We start from the raw sequence: 21502 nt of genomic DNA on the forward strand, positions 1-21502 counted from the left end.
GTGTGACCATGAAAAACAAAAAGATTTTAAGTCTTAGAAATAAGGCATTTTACAACATTTTATATACACCGTCCATTTTCAAGATTTACAATAGTTTATAGATCTACTTGATTTTAATCATTTTTTAATTTTAAAATTTTATAATTGGATATAAAAATAGATTTTGAGATAATTCTAAGAATATTTTACATCAAAATTATATACCATGATAAAATTTGAAGGTGCATCTTACCTCTACACCTACTGATGCATCCGTATGCTAATTGCACCCTTTTTAAGAATTCTCAAATCACTTCATAAACTTTTATTAGACTTTAAAAAAACATAAGTTCTTTTAATGGAAGATGATCCATCTCCCTATTTCAGGCAATCCCATCAGTTCATTTTGAACCAAGAAAACGGGCCAATCCGCACCTTCTTCTAACCCTGAAATAATTTGAACTTTGAAGGACCAGCTTCTTGAACCATCTGCATTTCACATCTGACGGGTTGGATTGGCATTACTTCACACAAAAAGTAACTTGTCATTGAAATACGATCACATTAAGTTGTATGCTATATTTTTGAATTTACATGTTTTTAATTAAATTCAATCATCAACTCTCTCTCTCTCTCTCTCTCTCTCTCTCTCTCTGTTACATACACACACCTTGGGGACTACATTCTCTGTGCAGATCCTAAAACATGAAATTGATTGATCAGGCAATGAAATAAATTGCTTAGGCAGTCGAGGGACTGGGTTAACTAACAGAACAATGAATACTAAAGTTAGGTTTTGGGTCAGGAAATTCATTCTTTTAGTTATTTCCAAGTTTAAAGAAGAAAGTGATCAAATGGAATCTTCTGCAATGTGTCAGATACCACCAAAATGACCATGACTTCACTATAAATTTCTTTGCCATCAGTTCATGTTGAAGGAAATGGAAATAAAGTAGTTGCAGAGCTTGTAAATTAGTCAATGGCTCCAATATCATAAAATCACATAGCATTCTCTTACTGGAGAATATTGTAGCTTAATTACACTTTCATGCGAAAGAGCCACTGATGAGGATTTTTTGACATGTAATTTTGGGATCCACCTCGAAATCAATATTTATTTTGAAAAATAAATTTGGAGTTCTTAAACACTTAGATCTAACCGTCTAAGCTCTGAGCTTTATCTTTAGGCGTAATTATTTTCAGGCACACCTAATGCAAGTTTATAGAATTTGCAATAAAAGAAATAGAGACAAAGGAGAGAAAGAGAAGAAGAATCAACAAGACATATACATGGTCCGGCAATGGTGCCTACGTCCATGGAGGGCAAACCGGTATCTCATTTATAAGGAATTTGATTTTGAATATGATAAGAAACTACATAGTAAATATAAAAATCTTGAAGTCTAAAGGAAGGTTGAGAGATACGAGAAGACTTACGTAGGGGGGGATCGGGTTGGGTCACAATAGAGTCTTCATTTTTTCTAAACCAACTAGGTGTATTTCAGAGGTATCTTCAACTTCGGCTTGATCATCAAAACTGTTTTCAACTTTTCCTTGATCATCATGGCTTATTATGGGTATGTCGAACACATCACTTGTACTAATATTAGGCAAGGGCAAATGACCATTTGAACACTCTCCCTAAGTCCTATTTTTCAAACCACTATCTAATGTGTCATGGAAATAAGACTTAATTTCAACAAATTGAACATCTCTAGAAATATGCATTTTTTCTAGTAGTGGGATAATAACAATTGTATCCATTTTGAGTATAGGAGTATCCAAGAAAGATACATCTATTGGAATATTTATCAAGTTTATCCAGGTTGTGCCCAACCACATGAACATAAGACGCGCATCCAAATACTCGCAAATGGGACAATCAATTTTTCTATTTTTCAAAATTTCTTTGGGAGATTTAACCTTTAGAATTTTACTTGGAAGTCTGTTAATCAGATAACAAGCAGTTAAAACAGCTTCAGACCAATAAATTTTTGGAACATGTATCTGAAACATCAAAGACCTTGTAGCTTCCAAAATGTGTCTATTTTTCATTTCAGCAACTCCATTCTGTTGAGGTATTCCAGCATACGATGTTTGGTATATAATACCAAGATTTAATAAATACTCAGAAAAAGCTTTGTTCACATACTCTGTGCCATTATCAATTCGTAGAATTCTAATCTTGCCATTGTATTTAGTGGAAATTAGTTTGTAAAATTCTTTGAACACATGAAGAACTTATGTATTTGATTTCAATAAATATAACCAAGTAGCACGAGATCAATCATCAATAAAAGTAACAAATTATTTAAAGCCGACATAAGAATCAACTGGGGCTGGTTCCCACACATGAGAATGTATCAAATAAAAGGGTTCCTTTGAAACATGCGTAGAAGGCTGAAAATAAAGTCTTGCTTGTTTTGAAAATTTACAAACTTCATAAGAATGAGAGTTTAAATATAGATATAGTATTAAAATTTCCAAAACTTTATCTGAAGGGTGTCTAAATCTCCAATACCACAATTTACTAATATCAGAATTATTTTGATTGGGAACCAAAGCCCTATTCTACTGATTAAATAGGTATAATACATTAGACAATCTTCCTTCACCAATCTTCCTCCCCGTGGCCCGATCTTAAAAAGTCGCATAGTTAAGATAAAAAATATCATTGCAGTTCATACTCTGAGTAATTCTACTAACAAACATTAAATCAATGGGAAAAGACATCATAAATAGAACTTCAGAGTTAAGAGACTTAGAAAAAAAATTGGTCTTACTAACGACATGAACAGGAATCAAATAACCATTAGCACTAGACATAAGGTTAATATTCCCATTGTCCTTGAAGTTGGATATGCATTGTAAGTTACCAATCATATGATCGCCCTTGAGTCTATTATCCAAGAAAAAATGTCACAAGAAGAAATGGAATTATAAAGGTTACCGTTGTTCGAGAATACAAAAGAATGATCATATGTGGAGGAAGAACCAAAGTTGTTACTTGATTGCTGATAATTATCACAATTGCAATGATGAGTTTAAGTGATAGATATGTCTGCTGTCCTATTACTACTATTTTGAGGCATTCTTGTTTTATATTTCTCATTATTAGCAACCAAAAAAGATTTTTCAATACTTTTTTTAGATGTTTTGAAATCAAGATTCATGATCTTCTTCCTAGTTATGTATCTAAATTTAGATTTTCCAAAAAGAGAACAAGAATCAACTTTCAACCAAACAAGATAATTAAGTCCATTCAAAGGAACAATAGTAAGTTTTATACTGGAGTTATTTTCTGAATCTGCCATCATAAGAAAAATAGGAACAAGAAGGCTGACCTGGTCAATAACAAGGGCGATTATAAGAATAAAAGACACCTCAATCAGATCCAGCCGAAGTCCCTTAATGAGCACTATTGTTTCTCTATCTAGAAAACACCAATATGTATCCAACCGTTTGTGCTGCTTTCCTTCAAATCAAATCTTACAAATGGCTAGTGACCATGCCGAGAAAAAAATCCCTCAAAATAAATTGCAAACCAAGATCCAATAATTTGCAAACCAATAGCCAATGAACAATAACCACTTTGCATACCAAAACAGTTTGTAAAAGAATATTTGCAAATCAAAACCTTGCAAGGAGGACAACGTCAACTCAAAGCTACTACAACCCAAATCTATTGCTTAAAAAAAAGCTCAAGATGTAAACGTTAACCCTAATATATGGCAAACAAGTTGGAATAAAGTCCGGGACAGAACCTTGGGCCCTGCACTCTGAATACCACCCTGCCCATTGTCCGAATAGACAAATCTTACCAAGATACTTAAATCACGAGTTGTAGACAGCTTTCATGTGTTGCATGAGGGTGAGGAATGCCTACCCATCAAGAGATCCATGACAAAACTTCTTTGAAAATTATTTTCTTCTCATAAACAAACCACTTGCCATATTACATGAGAAAGTCATCTGTAGTATATCCTAGAATGATTTCGGTAGTGGAATTCCAAAAATCTTTAGCACGAGATCTTGAAAATACAGCTGTTATGGAGGCAAATTTTATATGTAAATGATGTATTGGACTTTCTCTCTCTATCAATTGGTACCATATAGAATTTATAATAAAAGAAATAGAGATGAAGGAGAGTGAGAAGAAAAATCAACAAGACATATATGTGGTTTGACAATGGTGCCTACGTCTATAGAGGGTAAACTAATACCTTATTCATAGGGAATTTGATTTTGAATGGGATAAGAAATGTATGGTAAGTATAAAAATATTGAAGTCTAGATGAAAGTTGAGAAATACAAAAAGACTTGTGCAAGGGAGATCGGGTGGGGCCACGATGAAGTCTTCTTCTTCTAAATCAGCTTGGTGTATTTCAGAGATATCTTCAACTTCGATTTGATCATCATAATTTTCTTCAACTTCGCCTTGATCATCATGCCTTATTTCGGATGTGTCAAATACATCACTTGTACTAATATTAAGCAAGGGCTAACGACCACTTGAACAAAATTGGTTCTTTTTCGAAGCATTGGGTTTCAGAGGAATGAATTAGGAAATCTCCCATGGGAGCATAGAATCTATCAATATGGAGCATAATATTCTAGAGAGGAAATAGTTGAGCCATTTTGGAGTGAGAGGATTTATGTACAGTCTTTTGGTTGTTTTTATAATGACTCAACCTCACAATTCCTCTCACAAAAATTAGAGAAACTATAGTTGTGCAGAGAGATTAAAGTTCTACAACACTCTCTCTCTTAAAGAGGATAAATATTGTTGGGAAATGGGAAGTGGATGATGGATTCAAAGAAGGTGAATATCATTGGAAAATGGGAACTAGGTGTTAAATTCGAAGAGAGAGGGAACTGGGTGATGGATTCAAAGAAATTGAATATTGTTGGGAAATGGAAACTTCACCAACTGGTTGTTAGATTCAACGAAAGTTGAGAGAGAGAGTGAGAGAGAGAGATTGTTTTATTTAAAGATATATTATAAATTTTGTGGAATTTGTAAATAGAATATACATTACCAAATATCAATGTTTAAAAACCTTGATTGGCTCTCTGGAAATCCGGTCTACATCGCAATCCAATTTGTAGTATCCGGCCGATCCATCGAACTCCAAAGGGTTGGTGAATTGTTGCACTCTGACCCTTTGATATTGTCATGGTATCTGTTAGTATTTTTGGTTTTGGAAAATACTTGGTTGTATTTCAGAAGAATATTATGTTTTATATGGTTTTCCTTTGTTTTAAATATATTAAGAGAGAAAAGAGTGGGTTTTTGTTTCACATTAAAGAAGTGAGCATGGAATGGGTGATATTTAAGTGGGCATTATCAAACCTTGTGTTCAACAGAGGTTAGAGTGTGGATACTTGTGCGGATCCTAACGCTAGCGTTTGCGTGAGAGCGCAAGGGTGCTTGATGATGCACTTTGCACTTTGCACACTCGCATGTAACTGCTCGCATCCAATAGTTAATAGTTGTTGATGGTAGCTGCCAAAAAACCCAATAGTTACATTGTGCTGTGAAACAATATGTAAATGTTCGCTTCAATAGTGATTGGCTAGCTACTCAGCTCTATGTAATGGGTTATTTTTCCCATTCTTTGTACGTCATTCTCTACATATGATTTTGCATAGTTTTGGCACTAATCCCTTTCTCACTCTACTGATTTTTCTAATTTTTTTTCTCTCTCACTCTCTCTCTCTCACATAGACTATAACACTCTGGTGGTTTTCAATAGACTTCTAGTTCAGGTGCATAGGACTTAGAAGCGCAAAAAAGAGACCTTCTATTATTCTATCCTGAGGATGAATTGCTCTTCTTATGACATCATCTCTAGCATTGAAGAGGGGACATATCAAGAGGAAACAACGCCGTCTTTCGTTTTGGTATTGAATTGTATTTTTATAGTTGTATACTTCATTTTCAACCATGTATTTCACATCTATTATGGTTATATACTCCTTTTTATGTGATTGTAATCGTCAACAAACACTAAAACAGGAAACATTGTATCAATATTTATGTATTTTTATGAAATAATTGAAATTCATTATGCACTGCCCTTATTTTTCTTGAAAACCCAAGAAAAAATTAATAATGATTTTGAGAAATTTTTTGAAAGTTTTTTACGGCCTTATCTAGACCGGTTTTCTGGACAGCATGAAAGCAAATCTCCAAAAGGTTGTAGAAAACTTAAAAGAAAAGACCATGGATTTCACCGTGGCGTTGTATTTAACACGAAGGAGATTGTGGGAGTTCATGACATACTGGCTAGGTCTTTACTGCGGTTGATGAAAAACAATTCTTGAAGATAGAGAAGAACAATAAAAGAGGTACTCTCAATTATCTAGATAGAATCGTGGCATGACTGGACAAACCTTCAAGTAGATGGTAAAAAGAAATTGCTTAAAGATAAGGGAAAATAACAAAGGTAAACTCGTTTTGAGTACACTTTCTTTATTTAGATTAGTCAATCAAAGGTAGTCCTTGCCTGCTAAAATGTCTTATAAGCATTGGTAACTCCACCAAACCCATATTTCAAATAAAAATTGGTGATCTTCAACGATCGAGAGGGAATATAGTATCTCATTGTGTGGCTTCTCTGGGTGATATCATTGGAGTCAGTTTCTCTTTCATACTTTGTAAAGACATTTTTTGGGGTGATCATCGTTAGATGTCATTGATAGGAAATAGACAGCCATGACATATAATCCCACTAGCAAGATGATAGCAAATACCATGTCTAAGCCTATAATTTGAGAGAGAAGTATGGTGTTTGCATTAGGGGATGGGGACTTGGAACTCCTTAATTATTTTCTTATTATGCCAACATCATTGTCTGACTTTTTTTTGTTCATGGATGTCATTTATGGTTGAATTTAACTATTTATTTAAGAGGTTTATGGTATTGTTGTTTGTTTGATACAAATACACATGATTTGATTGTACACTCACACGAGCACCCTAGGATGCATGTTTATTGTGAGATAAATCGTCAGTAGGCTTGGTCTATTTTCTCACACAATATTAACCATCCTCAATGTTTGGGACATTGGAGGATGAGGCATACATGGGGTGTGTGAGTATTGCCTTGATAAGAGATCAGGATGAGATTTCATAGTTGGGAATCACATGATCTCTATAACATCCCACCAGATCATGTAACTTGTATGATAGTGAGATGTGAGCATCAGGGATGGTTAGGTCAGTCGCTTGGGTGTGCAACCTTAGGTACATTGGTTGATGGGATATATAGTTGTGACTAGACTAAGACTTGCATAATGTACATCCTGGTAGTATTTATCATTTACACTATGGTATATGACTTATACCATACGTACTTAGGGAGATCGACATTACTTTATAAAAGAGTATATAAGGTGATCCACATTTTCCAATTACATCGTGCGAGAAATAACCGATAAACGCTGACCTTGAAATTCCTTCACAAGCCATGGACCATATTAGAAAGTTGAGGCTGGAGGTTGGTAGTTTAGCATGCCATCCCCAAGGTCATGTATGATTTGGTTGGGAGGGAGCAGAGCTAGCAAAGCGGTCAAGTCCAAGCAAACAATTGAAGGACTGGGGGAAGACCATTCGCATCAAATAATAATTAGCACCTATATCACTGGTGACCGACATGAAAAGCACTCAGTTGCATTGTAAGCTTAAAGAGTTTTGCAGAGAATATGATTTTGTAAAATATTTTTAAAAAACTATAATATAAATATATTATACACAAATAAATTTCTTGACTTACATGAGAACAATTTTAGTAGATGAGTTGGGCATATGTGCCAAAAAGGGTTGTGCTGTCTCATGAGCTTAGGTAACTTGTAAGGGACTAGTTGAGTTACTCGATTCAGTGTAGCCGTGTGTCTAAGAAAGGATGGAGCATATTTGAATAAGAGAGAAGAGATGTTCGGTGTAAGTTAGGTTGGTTCTCTTCGTAGAGATACATTATTCCTTAAAGTGTCTTGGTGCACTAGTTCTTGCACTTGATGTATCACTAGATGATGATCATGGGACTGACATCTTTTATGCACCCATTAGATTGGTTCTCTTCGTAGAGATACATTATTCTTTAAAGTGTCTTGGTGCACTAGTTCTTGCACTTGATGTATCACTAGATGATGATCATGGGACTGACATCTTTTATGCACCCACTAAAAAATGAGATGTTAGATTTGGATTCCACCCCATATGGGTAGGGACCTCTATACAATTATTAGTATTCTCAGTAGTTAATAGAGAGAAACATCCATGGTATCACTAAACTTATTGACGGTAGAGAAAAAGTAAAAGAGCAACCTATATTATATGGATTTCCAATTAGATGGGACAGATCGGTCCATTCGTCCTTTTATGGATAAGATTCCTTTATGATAAATTTTTATACGAAAAGGTCAAGAGACAAAATAAAGAATTCTCACGGGATTTATATATTTTTTAAAAATAGTTTATCTGTTTACGCTTAAAAGTATCATCTGTTTCTTATCCATTCTAGTTTGTCTTTATAGAAACCCTACAATAAAAAAACCATATTAGTGATTCAAGAGTTTTTGGACTTTCTATCAAAAAGCTCAAGATGTACATTGCATATATAATACTTATAGTTCTAGTAAGTAAAAGTCAACCTAAGATCTCTGGATTCAGAGGAGCTGTTTGCCAAAGGAACAAAAGGATCATATCGACTACAAAAGAAAAATTGATCTTGAAAACGGAATGTAATTTCTATCCAACCATACATTTTTGTATGTCCTCTGCGTTGGGATTCACCAGATAAATCCAACATAACCAAAGTGCGCTTAGAGTCCAAAACTTAAGGAACTTTTAAGATTCTTAAGTTTCCTAAGGTTTAAGCATGAGTTCGGGACCATGTGCGCGCCTGGTGGCTCTCATTCATTCATGTGTAAATGATTCAGGAAAGCTAAAAGGAAACAATTAGATCCTCTGTAACATGTGGCCTGATCCTTGATAGTTTCAAAATCCGTGTAATTTCCAAAGGGATACATGAACTATGTTTTGCCATCTATAGAGCAGGGTGTCGCCTAATTCATCCTAAGGCTTAAATCGCTCAGAGAAAGAGAGAGAGAGAGAGAGAGAGAGAGAGGGTTATGAACTCTTCCCATTGAAGTGAATAAAATGTTGGGAAGTGTTACCATGAGGCCCAACTAATGCAACCACAATGAGTCTCCCCCTCAAAATGCATCTGTTTAACCTAAAAGCATTCCAAATCTCTGCACACACATTTCGTCTCCTAAAATATTGGATTACAAGCTTTAAAATACTGCAGATCTCACTGGTGTAGGATCCATTGATATGGACAGTTCAAACAGTTCAAACCGGAGAGAGAGAGAGAGATGGAAATTCTCTTTGCAGAACGAGATTTTTGGGGGGGGAGAGAGAGGCCGCTAAATATCTATCGACTATCAGAGAGTAATGGTAAATATACCTTTAACTCGATGTAGGAGACTTGGGGCGTACTTGATCTTCCTCATGTTCTAAATAGTAGCTTTCTCTCATACTAAAACTCTCTCTCTCTTCTCTCCTCTCTCTCTCTCTTCTCTTCTCTCCCCCAAGCAGCTCTCTCTCTCTCTTCTCTTCTCTCTCTCCCCCAAGCAGCTCTCTCTCTCCCCCATGTAGCATCTCTCTCCTCTCCTCTCTCTCTTCTCTTCTCTCTCTCTCCTCAAGCAGCTCTCTCTCTCTCCCCCATGTAGCATCGCTTTCTCTCTCTTCTATCATCTCTCTCCCCCAAGCAGCTCTCTCTCTCTCTCCATGTAGCATCTCTCTCTCTTCCCCATGTAGCATCTCTCTCTCTTCCCCCCATGTAGCATCTCTCTCTGTGGAGGTGTTGAAAAGATAGAGATGCCTACTATCTTTCCAGGGACGTAAATGATCCTCCATTTTCTGTTGAAAATACGACAATGATGCCTCCCTCTCTCTCTCTCTCTCAATTGAACCATCGACTGCCTATTCTGGTATGTCATTTGTCTTACTTACCTCTCTTTCTCTCTCATGTTTTCAATATGTTCACCTTTTTCTCTCCCCCTCCCCCTCTCTCTCTCCATTGTACTGTGAAATTCTGCAGTTCTGATCTATCATGCCTCCTACGTACCCCTCTCTCTCTGCAATGTACAGCTGAGTCCTCTGGTTTACCTGCTATGGCATTTCTACCTCTCTCTCTGAAGATGCGATTCCCATTTGATAGGGACAGTGTGCTGCAAAAAGTAAGCTGCTTACTGATTAAAGCAAGATAAATGCACTCTGTGTACCCTAACCCCAACCCTTCCATTTGCACCATTTCAGCAATAAAACAAACCCTGAGCTATTCATTTATGAATTATGACCCCCCATCTCTCTCTCTCTCTCTAACCCTTTTATCTCTTTTCCTTGTCACCTTTTCCTGCAGCTCTTCACGCTTATCTAAGCAACAGATGGCTAGTTCTCAAAGGGGACCATTTGGGATCTGCAAGTCCTCAAAGACCCAACGTCTTGCCATGGATAAGAACCCCAAAAATCGGTTAGTTAGGGTTAGGGTTTCGCTTCAAGGCCTGGTACCGTTGAAATAAGGCTTGGATGTCTTAGGGTTAGGGTTTCGACGACAACTCAAATGTTATCATGGCACAAAAGTTTGGGATTGTTGGGCTTCTGTTTACAGCTTTGATTGGGTTTTCTCCTTCATTGTCCTTTTGAAGTTCTGGGTTCACTGGAATATAGGCCTTAGCTCATACCACCATATGAAACTTTGGGTTTCTTAGATTTAGGGTTTTTGAGATAGGTAGTATAGTATCAATACTCAACAGGATGAGGAGTTTCTGGGGAAGAGAAAATAACTGTACTGGTTTTCGCTTTCATTTTGAATTGTTTTTTGATTTTGGTACTGATACTAGTCAATAACCATGAAGCAAGTACTGCAATAATCGTCGGATGAGCAGGCGCCTGATAAATGGGGTCATTTTGTCTGGTTCCTATATGGTTATTGGGTTGTATAAGTAGTTTTCTTACTTGGAACTGACCTCTTGTGTGAAAAGGAAGGATGCTACTGGAGTTTGGGCTGTGTCTCCCAAAGGAAAGGAATTTATTGTCCCATTGAAGAAGAAGAAAGAAAACAAAATAGCATGCAATTGTGGTTTTAATCCCTGGGCTTGACTAGAAGGAATGAGCACAAATTTCAACTGGAATGTCCCTCTTGTTGTTGGTAACATGAGGTTGTGAGTTTGACACAGCTTATCTTCCCAAACGAAAATAAGCTCCAAATGTTGCACATCATTTGGCGAAATCCATCCATGGAGGACCATAGAGCCAAATTTTTGAGAGACATTGTTTGAGTTGTTCGACTTGACCGCACCGGTGCGAGTGTACACACGTGCAATTGTGTAGACCCACAATTCATGATTCCACACGCGTCTGCGTTCGTGAATGCCACATATATGCATATTCATGTGTGGGTATGCTTTCCTGTTCACATGCTCATGCTTGTGTTACATGAAAAAGGATAGCAATGTAAATGAATGGACATCAAGTGGGTATGCTCTGGCATGTCTTTATTCCTTATGGTTTATCTCATGATGGTAGTGACCTGAATTTGGCTGGATTCAAATTGATCCTTACAGAGTTGCATGCCTTATGACACTAGGGAAAGTTGTGGTCCTCTATGCTTGATGGATGCTATAAAGAAGTGAGGTAGGTCCCCAATCTAAAACCTAGCTCTGTTGATTTTTCTATTAGATCTCCATACATATCTATTTAGAGCGCTCATGGGGTTCAGATCAGTCCTCTAAGATCTTCCTTGTTGGAAGTATTTATTGAATTCTTTATTCCATCCTTTTCAAAGAGCCTAGCCATTTGATTTGGTTGCTTCCTATTGCTCGGTAGATGATTGACGCCAAACGTTTTAACTAGTAGATGAGTAAAGATGTCCTTATCTTGATCAGAAAGATGGCAACCGTAAAACCGAAAAGCTAGCCATTTCTGTAAAAGATCACTAAATTGAGTATCACTTTGACACACACGATATCAAGCAATTACTGCTAGATCAAATTCATTTGGAAAATAATAAAATTTAATGAAATCCCCAAAATAAACATTGTTGAACTCAAGAAGTTGGTTTCTAATTTTGACTCGGTGTCCGGATTATCTACAATGATAGTTCTGCACTCTTACTCTTGAATTATTGTCATCTTTTAGTCATTTTAATCACAATCGTGCTTCATCACATGGTCCCATGCAGCACTTCCAATACTTAGAGCTTTAGTGGTCCCAATTCCAAAAGGATGTAAGTTCCTTCGCTGTAAAAATATTTATTAGTTATTCAGTAGGTATATGTTCCCTGCAACATAGTAACAGATTCGCTAGGATTGATGCCAAGATTGTAGAAATATCACTCCTATTAATTTAGGATTTGATAACAGATTTTTTTTAACATTGTACTTAAAATAAATGGGCTTTTGAATCATGTTTCTCTAGGATAGTATGTTCAAAGGTGTGGTTGTCTCATATTCCTGCAGATGTTATAAGATTAAATAGGTAGAATGATAGACCCTATTCAACAAAAGAAAATAGGAAAAAATATGTGTGAACTATGTGATGGTGATGCCTATTAGTAAAAACTAATGAATTGACCATTGTCCGAGTTCGATAAGTATAAATGCGGTCCACGTGTCCTTAGATGAGCCTCATCTTTTCTGTTTCTTTCCCATTCAAGTCTAGAACATGAATTTCAAGCATCTTCTCTTTACCAAATTGTTCTATATATCTGCCCTAAATTTCAGAATATCAATTCTTTACCTTGAATTGTGTTCCTATTACTACCGATATAGATAGTTAACAGAAAGACTTGTGAGCTTTAAGGAGCATTATCAAATCATATGAACAAGATCATCGAGATTCAAGTAAAAGTATATCATTGAGAAGTGCCAGTCGGTCATTGTACGGCTTCTTCGATCCAATTTTGCAGGTATGTTACCTCTTCATCTCATTAAATTCATGAAAATATAAGAAATTTAAATAGAGTTTAAGTTATTTACGATTTGAAAATGAATTATTTCATGTAGTTTCTGATATATTTTTGTGATTTTTTTTGTTCATCTTGAATTCATTTTTTATTTGTTGTAATTTGGAGCTATTTTTGACACTACTAGGCGGTCATACTTTGTTTTAGAGACAAATAATTTCATGAAATATGGCCAGAAATACGGAGGCATCCTGAAATCTGAATCCTTCTATTGGTCTCTGTTGATACACAAGGTGCAAAATGAATTTGTTATAGAAAAGTGGAAGTCCTCATTTCATGTAGTATTAGATACTTTCCCAAAAGAGAAACTTTTTTAGAGCTACTGAAAAGAAAAAACTTGTTCATAGATTGTATGAATCGCTCAAAATGTTACATCCATCAGAAATAATATTGAAGACCTATTATTATTTTAAAAGACAGCCTTTCATTGGTAGAATATTTGTATTCACGATCTGAACAATCATCAATTGGAACACCTGAAGTAACTAATTTGTTTGTATTGTGAAATATATAGCAGAAAATCCTTTCATGAATCATTTCAAGATAGTGATATCAATCAGGGGAATCTGGAGCTGAAGTATTCTTCTTGCCAATAGTAGTTCTATGCAGATTTAGATGATAATTTGGTGAATGATGAGGCCCATAAGATGATAAGAGATTCAAGATTGAAAGCTTCAGTGACAAAGCAAGAAGATGGAATTGATGATGGCAATAAGAATAAGGGATCGTCTAGCTCAAAGCCATGGTCAGGGCCTAGGGATCCTCGAATAGTGCGTGTCTCGCGTACTTTTGGTGGAAAAGATAGACATAGTAAAGTTAGTACAATTAAAGGATTGAGAGATAGGCGTGTGAGGCTTTCGGTTCCAACTGCTATCCAATTATATGATCTACAAGAGAGGCTTGGTTTCAATCAACCTAGCAAAGTTGTGGACTGGTTACTTGCAGCTGCTCGACATGAAATTGATGAACTCCCCCCACTCCAATTCGAACAAGCAAACTTTCACAATGATCCTTCACCTCAACTTATTTTTCAAGAAATCACCAAACCTCTAGCCTCTTCTAATTCTGCTTCAGATAGTTTGGTTGGTTTCAAGGACACCGGAGCTTGTTCCTTAAGCTTGTTCTCTAGCAACAAAAATGTAACGAGCAGTGATGCTACAATTGGAGGCGACCAAACAAACTTACAGAGAACTTCAACTTGGAATTTAGACTCGTTGAGAGAAAAGTCGAGTGTCATGCCAAGAGATAAGGACCTTGGAAAGAGCAGTTCAAGCAAAACATATGACCATGAATATCAAGAGAACATTCATACCCATGGATCACATGTGTTGGCTTACAATCCAGTCCCTACACCCAATCAATCTTCCTTCTCAAGCGTACTAAACAATATGATGCCAGGTACTTCATACTACCATTGGGAACATACAAATCCTGCTCTCTCTAATGCAGGAAGCCATGGATATCCATCCCAAGCAATAGAAACTCATAATTCTAATACTGTGTCCTTACCTCCATCCTTATCTCTAGTTTCTATGCTACAGCCTAATATTCGTCAAATTTCGGCAACACCATCGCAATTGGCCACCTACTTCGGTGCCCCATTAGATCTTGCTTCTAAACAACTCAGCCACCCTCAATTATTGAGTATGAATTCTCAACATATGAATCCGAACTCCCTAGGTCCACCTGTATATGCCATTAGTCCAACCATGAGACCATTTCAAGTGAACTTTGCCAATTACCATAATCCTCATCAACGAGATTATGACAATCAATCAAATACATTAGCTAAGGAGACTGCTTCTTCCAGTAATGACCAACTTGCAGATTCTTCTTCGATTGGTTTGCGTGGATCAAATGAGCAACATTTGATGTGAGAGGCTCCATTGCAGTAAGTGCTTATAGTGCCATGCAAGTGACATGCCATCAAAGCTATCTTCCATTAAGCACGAATGGGAAGGACAATGCTGCATCCCAGGTCAACAACCAAGACTCAATCCTGAATTGAGCAGTACTCGGGTAACTCTACATTTTATTTTATTTCCTTCCCAATGTTTTATTGTAATCACAATTATAGATGGCTCTTGTGGAATTAAATTTGAACTATAGAATTCCTATTAATTCATACAGTTTCTTGTTTACATTGTGTTAATCTCCAATACTTCAAGTAGCTCTCATATAAAGGAAACACATACTTGGTACCTACTTAGTTTCAAACAGTATAATAGCAGCTTATCAGCCATTCAATGTCAACAACCCGGTCGTTTGAAAAGTTGCAGACATCAGTTGCCTTGGGCGCTGCTCGTATGCTATTTGAAACCGTATACTATTCGAAACGAAGCGAGTACGATAGAATTCATGCATTAATGTGGTTTACAGAACACTAAATGGATATCCAGCACTTTTTCTTCATAGGTTAATACGTAGACCAAATATCATAGGAAATATAGAGTAGCTATAAAGACATGAGGTAATGAATTTGCATTCATACATAATGTCATGCTTTTATAAATAAAGGAATATACATTATATATGCATCTACATAAACATACAATACTATTGAAGAGACATCTATCAATAATTATTTTACATTTGAAAATGCCAACAAATATGTGAAGGAAAAGAGACATTCTTCTCTCAATCTTATAAGCTCTTTAAGCTGAGTCAAATTAGGATTTAAAATGACAGAAAGCCAGCATATGATTTTCATCAACAGTGTTTTACTACTTGGAGGAGTCAACTCGGACTCTCGGGCCCCCGAACTTAGGATTGCCTTCATAACATAAAATTAATGACTCAAATCAAATTATAAATGTCTTGCATTCAGTTTTGGTTATAAGTTTTGTAATTTTAATTATTTTCTATTTTTATATATTTTCTCATTTATTGAGACAAATATTTAAACATGTCTTTAATTGCTTTATAAAAACGTTTTCTCATTTTTTATATAAATCTTCCATTCTTTATCTTTTTCATTGTTTTTTCTTGATTTTAACAAATTTTCAAAATATCTTTCTTAGTTGAGCGTGTAGAGTATGCTCCGGTGGAAGCAGAGTTTATATTTACTCCAAAAGACCTACTTGCAAGGCTTTTGTCACTCTTAAGTTTTGGGACCACCTAAGATTCAGTACATGATTATTTTCAAAAGAAAAAAAAAATGAATCTGTGAGAGTTTTACATTAGATTTCACCCTCCAAATATTGGATGGTCTCTATTTAATCTAAGACATTATTTTTTTCTAGCATAGAGAGTTCGAAGCAAATTTTTTTTATCTAATTAATGTAAGTGTTATGGATTGAAGAGGTTACATCTCCAAAATTTAGGATCCTAAGATTATTCCTATCTTGGGTTTTTCCGGACAATATATTTCCATGGGAGTATAAATATTTTGGCTTCTTATTTTTTAAAACTTTTCTAGCCAGGTCAGAGTAGAGACGTAGGTGAATTGACTCGCTCAAATAACTCGGCCAGGCCGCTCTCGTGGCCAAGCTAAGTAGAAAAACCTTAGCCTGAATACATAACGTACTAAGCTTGAAGATTTCCAATAAGTGTCTTCAAGAAAATGAAGGAAAATGAAGGCCAATGAATGCATGGAAAAGAGTAAAAAATAAAATAAAGAGTAGTAGTTGAGTACATACTCAAATATAGGGGGGCTTTTATTTTAATGAAACTTTATGTGCAAGAACATAGTGTATTCTATGGCAGACCTCACATGTATGGCTTTTACATCTAAAGCCGCATATTTATGACCTTTATATCTATGTCACTGTTATTTCCATTCCTAACAAAACTAGGAGGATCAGAAACCTGATAGAATATTGAGACAGCAGAAGGTCAAGTAGTTGAGAGTGGCAATGCACATGGGAGCATGTTTAAAGAATTATTGTGGCATTTAATTGTACATTTCCTGTCGCGAAAAGAGCTACTTAGTAGGATTGTTGGAAATTGAAAACTCGGGATTCATTTTAAGGATCCCCGCATGTATTTATTAAAAAAGAAGAAGGAAAAATATGGATTTTGAGTTTCTAAACACCTACATCTGACTGTCCAAAAATTAGACGAGTTAAATCAGAAAAAACATGGATTTTGAGTTTCTAAACACCTAGGTTGACTGTCCAAAAATTAGATGAGTTTAATATTAAGATTTAACTTTCTTTAGGAATACATAGCATTTTTTCCTCTTTACTTGTAGAGTTGGTCGCTAGGATGAGGAGGTTATATCACAAAATTTGTGTCCTAAAAATATGCCTACATAAGGTGTACCTAAGGAAGTGAATTGACAATATGCTGCATTGGAGTACAATTTTGGGGAACTAGTTATGAAATAGAGCAAGTGGCTACTTGTATAACTGCTAAAGAACATTATCTCTGCTCCTATGAATTATTTACAAAACAGAAAATTGTATTAGCAACTTGTGTTTAGTTATTTAGCAGACCACCTAAATAGTTGGAATAAGATTCAAATAGTAATGACAAAGTCACTTTTAGTAACTTGAAACTCTCGTGTTAGCCATGAAATTTGCAGCATGTTGGTAAGTCATGGTTTCCTTTTCAAGACTTACTAGTGAGTAAAGTAACAAAGCTAAGTTCATCAAACTTCTTCACTTTGTGTATCATCCAGTTATGCTAGTAGATGAACTTAGGTTTTCCTTTTCCACTTATGCTAGTAGAAGAACTTAGGTTTTACTTTTTTTTTTTTTATTCGAACTTAGGTTTTACTTTTTTTTTAGAGAGAAGGCCACTGTTCTAACCATTATATCATACCATAAGGATTATTAACAATGGCGGGGTAAGTTGTAGGGAAAATTGCTAAAAGCCCCGTAAAATATACTTTCTAGACACTCTACCCCTACCCTAAACTTTCCTCACTTCTTTTTCTCAAAAATCATCTTTTCTAACTAACATTCCCCCAACCTAAAAAATATAGAAATAAAGACAAAATTACCCCCCCTTTTTAATTTCTATCTTAAAAAGGGCGTTTGTGTAGGCAATCTGGCGTTTGTGTAGGCAGTCCGGCATTTGCGTAGGCAGTCTGGCGTTTTGTAACCGTCGATCCGGCATTTGCATAGGCAGACCGACATTTTGTGGGCGCCGTCTGGCATTTTGCGTACTGTAATAAAATCACTCCAGTGTTTTGATGCAGTTGTCCGGTAGTGTATGTGCACGGTCCGGCGATATGTTTAATGTAATGTGGGCAGTCCAACGATTTGAAGTAGTGCTCTGGCAATTTACTTACTAGAATGGGGTCAGTCCGACGCAATGTGCGGTCCGACATGTGTTTCTATAATGATGTTAAGTTTGGCGTTTCACATCATCGCTCTGATGTTATGGTCGATCTATCTGGCACTAGGAGGATTCAGTCTGGCAATTTCTTACTCGTAGCCTGGCATTGCAGAACTTCGCTCCGGTGATTTTACTACTGGAGACGTAAGTCCGGCATTTCATGGTCTTAGTCTGGCGTTTTAGATACATGAGTAGGGTGTCCGGAGGTAGTAGTCTACGGTCTAGCATATCACTGTCTAAATAAGCAGTTCGGTATTGTAGAAATGCAGTCCGACATATGTTGTAAGTCCGGCAAATAACAACCGTGGTCCGACGAAAGTATTATTGGGTCTGTCCAAATGATTTGTTTGTACCGTGAAGGTACATGAAGGGGTATTTTTATCAAAAAAGATATCACTTTTTGAGTTGGGGGTATTAGTTAGAAAAGATGATTTTTGAGAAAAAGAAGTGAGGAAAGTTTAGGGTGGGGGTAGAGTGTCTAGAAAGTATATTTTATGGGTTTTTCAGCAATTTTTCCTACTTTTTATCATATTGTCCATTCATTCCCTTGAGTAAAATTCTATTTAAGAGTAATTTTAGGGCGTCATTGAAATTTGGAGACGTAACTTCTTGAACTTAATAACCAATAAATGTTGCTGAACAATAATGCCCTAAAATTGAACAACGGTTGTCCATTATGTTGAAAAGTGTTTAAGAATATAAAATTTTATTTTATTTGAAATTATTCATTTACTAATTTTAAAGTGGATCTCAATATTTATATATAAAGGGGACTTTTTTTTCCCCAAACTCCATTTCTATGTGACCAACGCATATGTAGAAATGCAGGCCTCTTAATAAATCTATTTTTGAGATGGATTTTAAGACTTAAGTTTTAGGGTATGGTTTCCATACGGTTGCAACCGTAAACAATTCCACTACGGTGCAGCTTCAATTTTTATCGTAATATATAGTTTTGATGTAAAATATTCTTGAGATTATCTCAAATTTTATTTTTATATCTAATTATAAATTTTAAATTTAAAAAATAGTTAAAATCAAGTCAATCTATGAACATATGAAAATCTTGAAAATGGATAGTGTAGATAATATATTGTAAGATGCACTATTTTGATACTCAAAATCTTTTTAATTTTCATAGTCATACATCTCGATATCGAGATGATCAATCACAGGGTTTTTTAACATTAAAACAACTTTTTCCGATGGATTTTTTACCTGCATCTGTAGTTCTACATTATACGGTTGCAACCTTATATAAACTTTTTCCTAATTTTTAAGGACATGTAATCTCTAACATGGAGATCATGAATATGAATAAATAAATAAATTTTAAAAACTAAAAATAATAATGCTAATAAGAAAACATTTGGACTGTTAGTTTCCATTATTTTTAGATGAAACACCTACTTGCATCCATCTTTAATATGGACGTTTTACACTTTCTGGACCATATATGTAGAAATATAGTCCAGCCCCCATGAAACAATTTTTCTTCTTACAATCACGTAATCTTTCGTTTGGAGTAACCCAATCTGTAAGCCAAAGCCCTTTAAGCATCTTGTTCTCGCACCGAGGCAACATGCACATCAACATATGTATGGCCAAACATGTACATGCATGACACAATCATGTGCGCACGCATGCACCACACACAACATGCATATATGGTGTAAATGCCACCTGGATCATACTTTATAGGCATGCTAACTCCAATACTTTCATGTCTGCATCCAACCCCATAAGTAAGAAAGAAATTTTCTTAGGATTAAAAGAACCTCAATGCATAAACCGCCAATAGCATGCTCCAAGTTCTCTTAGATAATAGAGACTTGGTTCTATGTTATGTTTTAGGACAAATCGCAGATAGTTTTATGTGGATATTACCAAGCAATAGACTAAAAAATAAGACATTATGATTCAATAAGGGGATATATTATTTATAGGCTTCACGACAAAGATTCAAATGATTAGCCGGTTTCTGAAAAATTGCCCTAGATAAGTAAATAGTTTTCTTAGCATAAAAAAAAACCCCAATGCAGAAACCTACTTTTATTCCCATCCTTTAACGCTCTCTAAAGGCTTTTAAAGTTTTAGAGAGTTTCTCTCTAGAAATATGAAATTGATATAGTTTTTTGTTATAAAAATTTGAGATAGTTTTCTCTACAATTTGAGATTTGAGATAGTTTTCCTCTCTAGAAATTTTGAGACAGTTTTTCTCTATAAAATTTTTTAAATTTGAGATAGTTTCACTTTCACTCTAAACAATTCGAGATAATTTCTCTCTCTAAAATTTCAAATTTCAAAATTTTCAAAAAAAATCTATTTGAAATAGCACAGGGGTATTTTTATCCTAAAAATTTTCTTATTTTGGGGGCCGGTGGGGTGTGGGGGGCGGATACAAAATCAAACATTATTAAAGTTAGTGATGTAGCATAGAAATATTGAGGGGGTATCTAATTTATTTATTTATTTTTTGTCCCGAATATCTCGTGAGCAATCAACAAGAGTGGATTTTCTATTCTGGTTGTATCTTAATTCTGGCCTTTTCTTTGAACAGTAGGTGACATGTGGGCACAACCCTAAGCCTAAGCCTAGTTCTGGAGTCCTGGGCCTATAAAAAGAAGTTGGAACTCTCTCTTTCCAGGGTTAAAAGTGAGACAAAAGGTAGACTGTCCCATTATTATTGCGCAGGATCCTAGGGCAAATAACAAGTGGAGAAGGGTGGGGCTAATGAGAAGGAAAGGGCATCAACTATGAAAAAGTGGTGGTCCTCACCTCTGTGCATAGGGACCACTGGTGGGACCACACGCTTTTCCCGTGGTCCCCAATCCCCAATCTCACGCGACCTCTCTCTGATAAATATAACTGCTTCTCAGTTCTCAGTAAAAAGAAAATAACAAAAAAATTTCTTGATTCTTAGTAACGCATGAATGCTCTCAAGCGATCATATTGTATATTTGCCCCTCTGGTAAAAGATAAAAATATTTTTAACATGTAATTTTTGAAACCATTCTAGCATCACTGTTTGGGTAATTTGGGGGAATGAGCAAATTTTCATACTAGGGCTGGCAATGGGCCAGGTGACCCAGCCTGGCTCAGTCGGATACTGGCCTTAAAAATGTAGGGTTTGGCCACGAATAATGGCCGGTGACCCAGCCTGGCTCAGTTGGATACTGGCCTTAAAAAAGTAGCGTTTGGCCACG

The 21502-nt window shown here is 35.8% G+C and overlaps 1 protein-coding gene and 1 long non-coding RNA gene across 5 annotated transcripts; one reads left to right on the forward strand and one right to left on the reverse strand.

Annotated features, from left to right (window-relative positions):
• Window positions 1-271: 271 nt before the first annotated feature.
• LOC148780029 (uncharacterized) lies at window positions 272-13537 on the reverse strand. Of its 2 annotated transcripts, none has more exons than XR_016042508.1 (2): window positions 9453-13537; window positions 272-468 (listed from the first exon to the last, which is right to left on the reverse strand). It is a non-coding gene; the product is annotated as an uncharacterized LOC148780029 (long non-coding RNA). The 2 variants fall into 2 exon arrangements; XR_016042507.1 differs by having other exon boundaries at window positions 272-503.
• TCP17 (TCP domain protein 17) lies at window positions 12831-21315 on the forward strand. 3 transcript variants are annotated; one of them, XR_016042506.1, is made up of 3 exons: window positions 12831-12956; window positions 13528-15032; window positions 20857-21315. XR_016042506.1 is itself a non-coding variant. In XM_006845816.4 (2 exons), exon 2 carries the CDS (start codon window positions 13661-13663, stop codon window positions 14888-14890), a length of 1230 nt encoding a protein of 409 aa, XP_006845879.1. In that variant the 5' UTR covers window positions 12831-12956; window positions 13531-13660; the 3' UTR covers window positions 14891-15154. The 3 variants fall into 3 exon arrangements, 1 of the variants encoding a protein (XP_006845879.1); XR_002281165.2 differs by having other exon boundaries at window positions 13531-15032; XM_006845816.4 differs by lacking the exon at window positions 20857-21315 and having other exon boundaries at window positions 13531-15154.
• Window positions 21316-21502: the final 187 nt, after the last annotated feature.

Source organism: Amborella trichopoda, chromosome 10, assembly GCF_054954075.1.
Source record: "Amborella trichopoda isolate Santa Cruz 75 chromosome 10, AtrichopodaSantaCruz75HAP2 v2.0, whole genome shotgun sequence".
NCBI classification, from domain to species: Eukaryota; Viridiplantae; Streptophyta; class Magnoliopsida; order Amborellales; family Amborellaceae; genus Amborella; species Amborella trichopoda.

Coding starts and splice junctions, on each gene's coding strand:
- TCP17 (XM_006845816.4), top strand. CDS start 13,661: ATGATAAGAGATTCAAGATTGAAAGCTTCAGTGACAAAGCAAGAAGAT.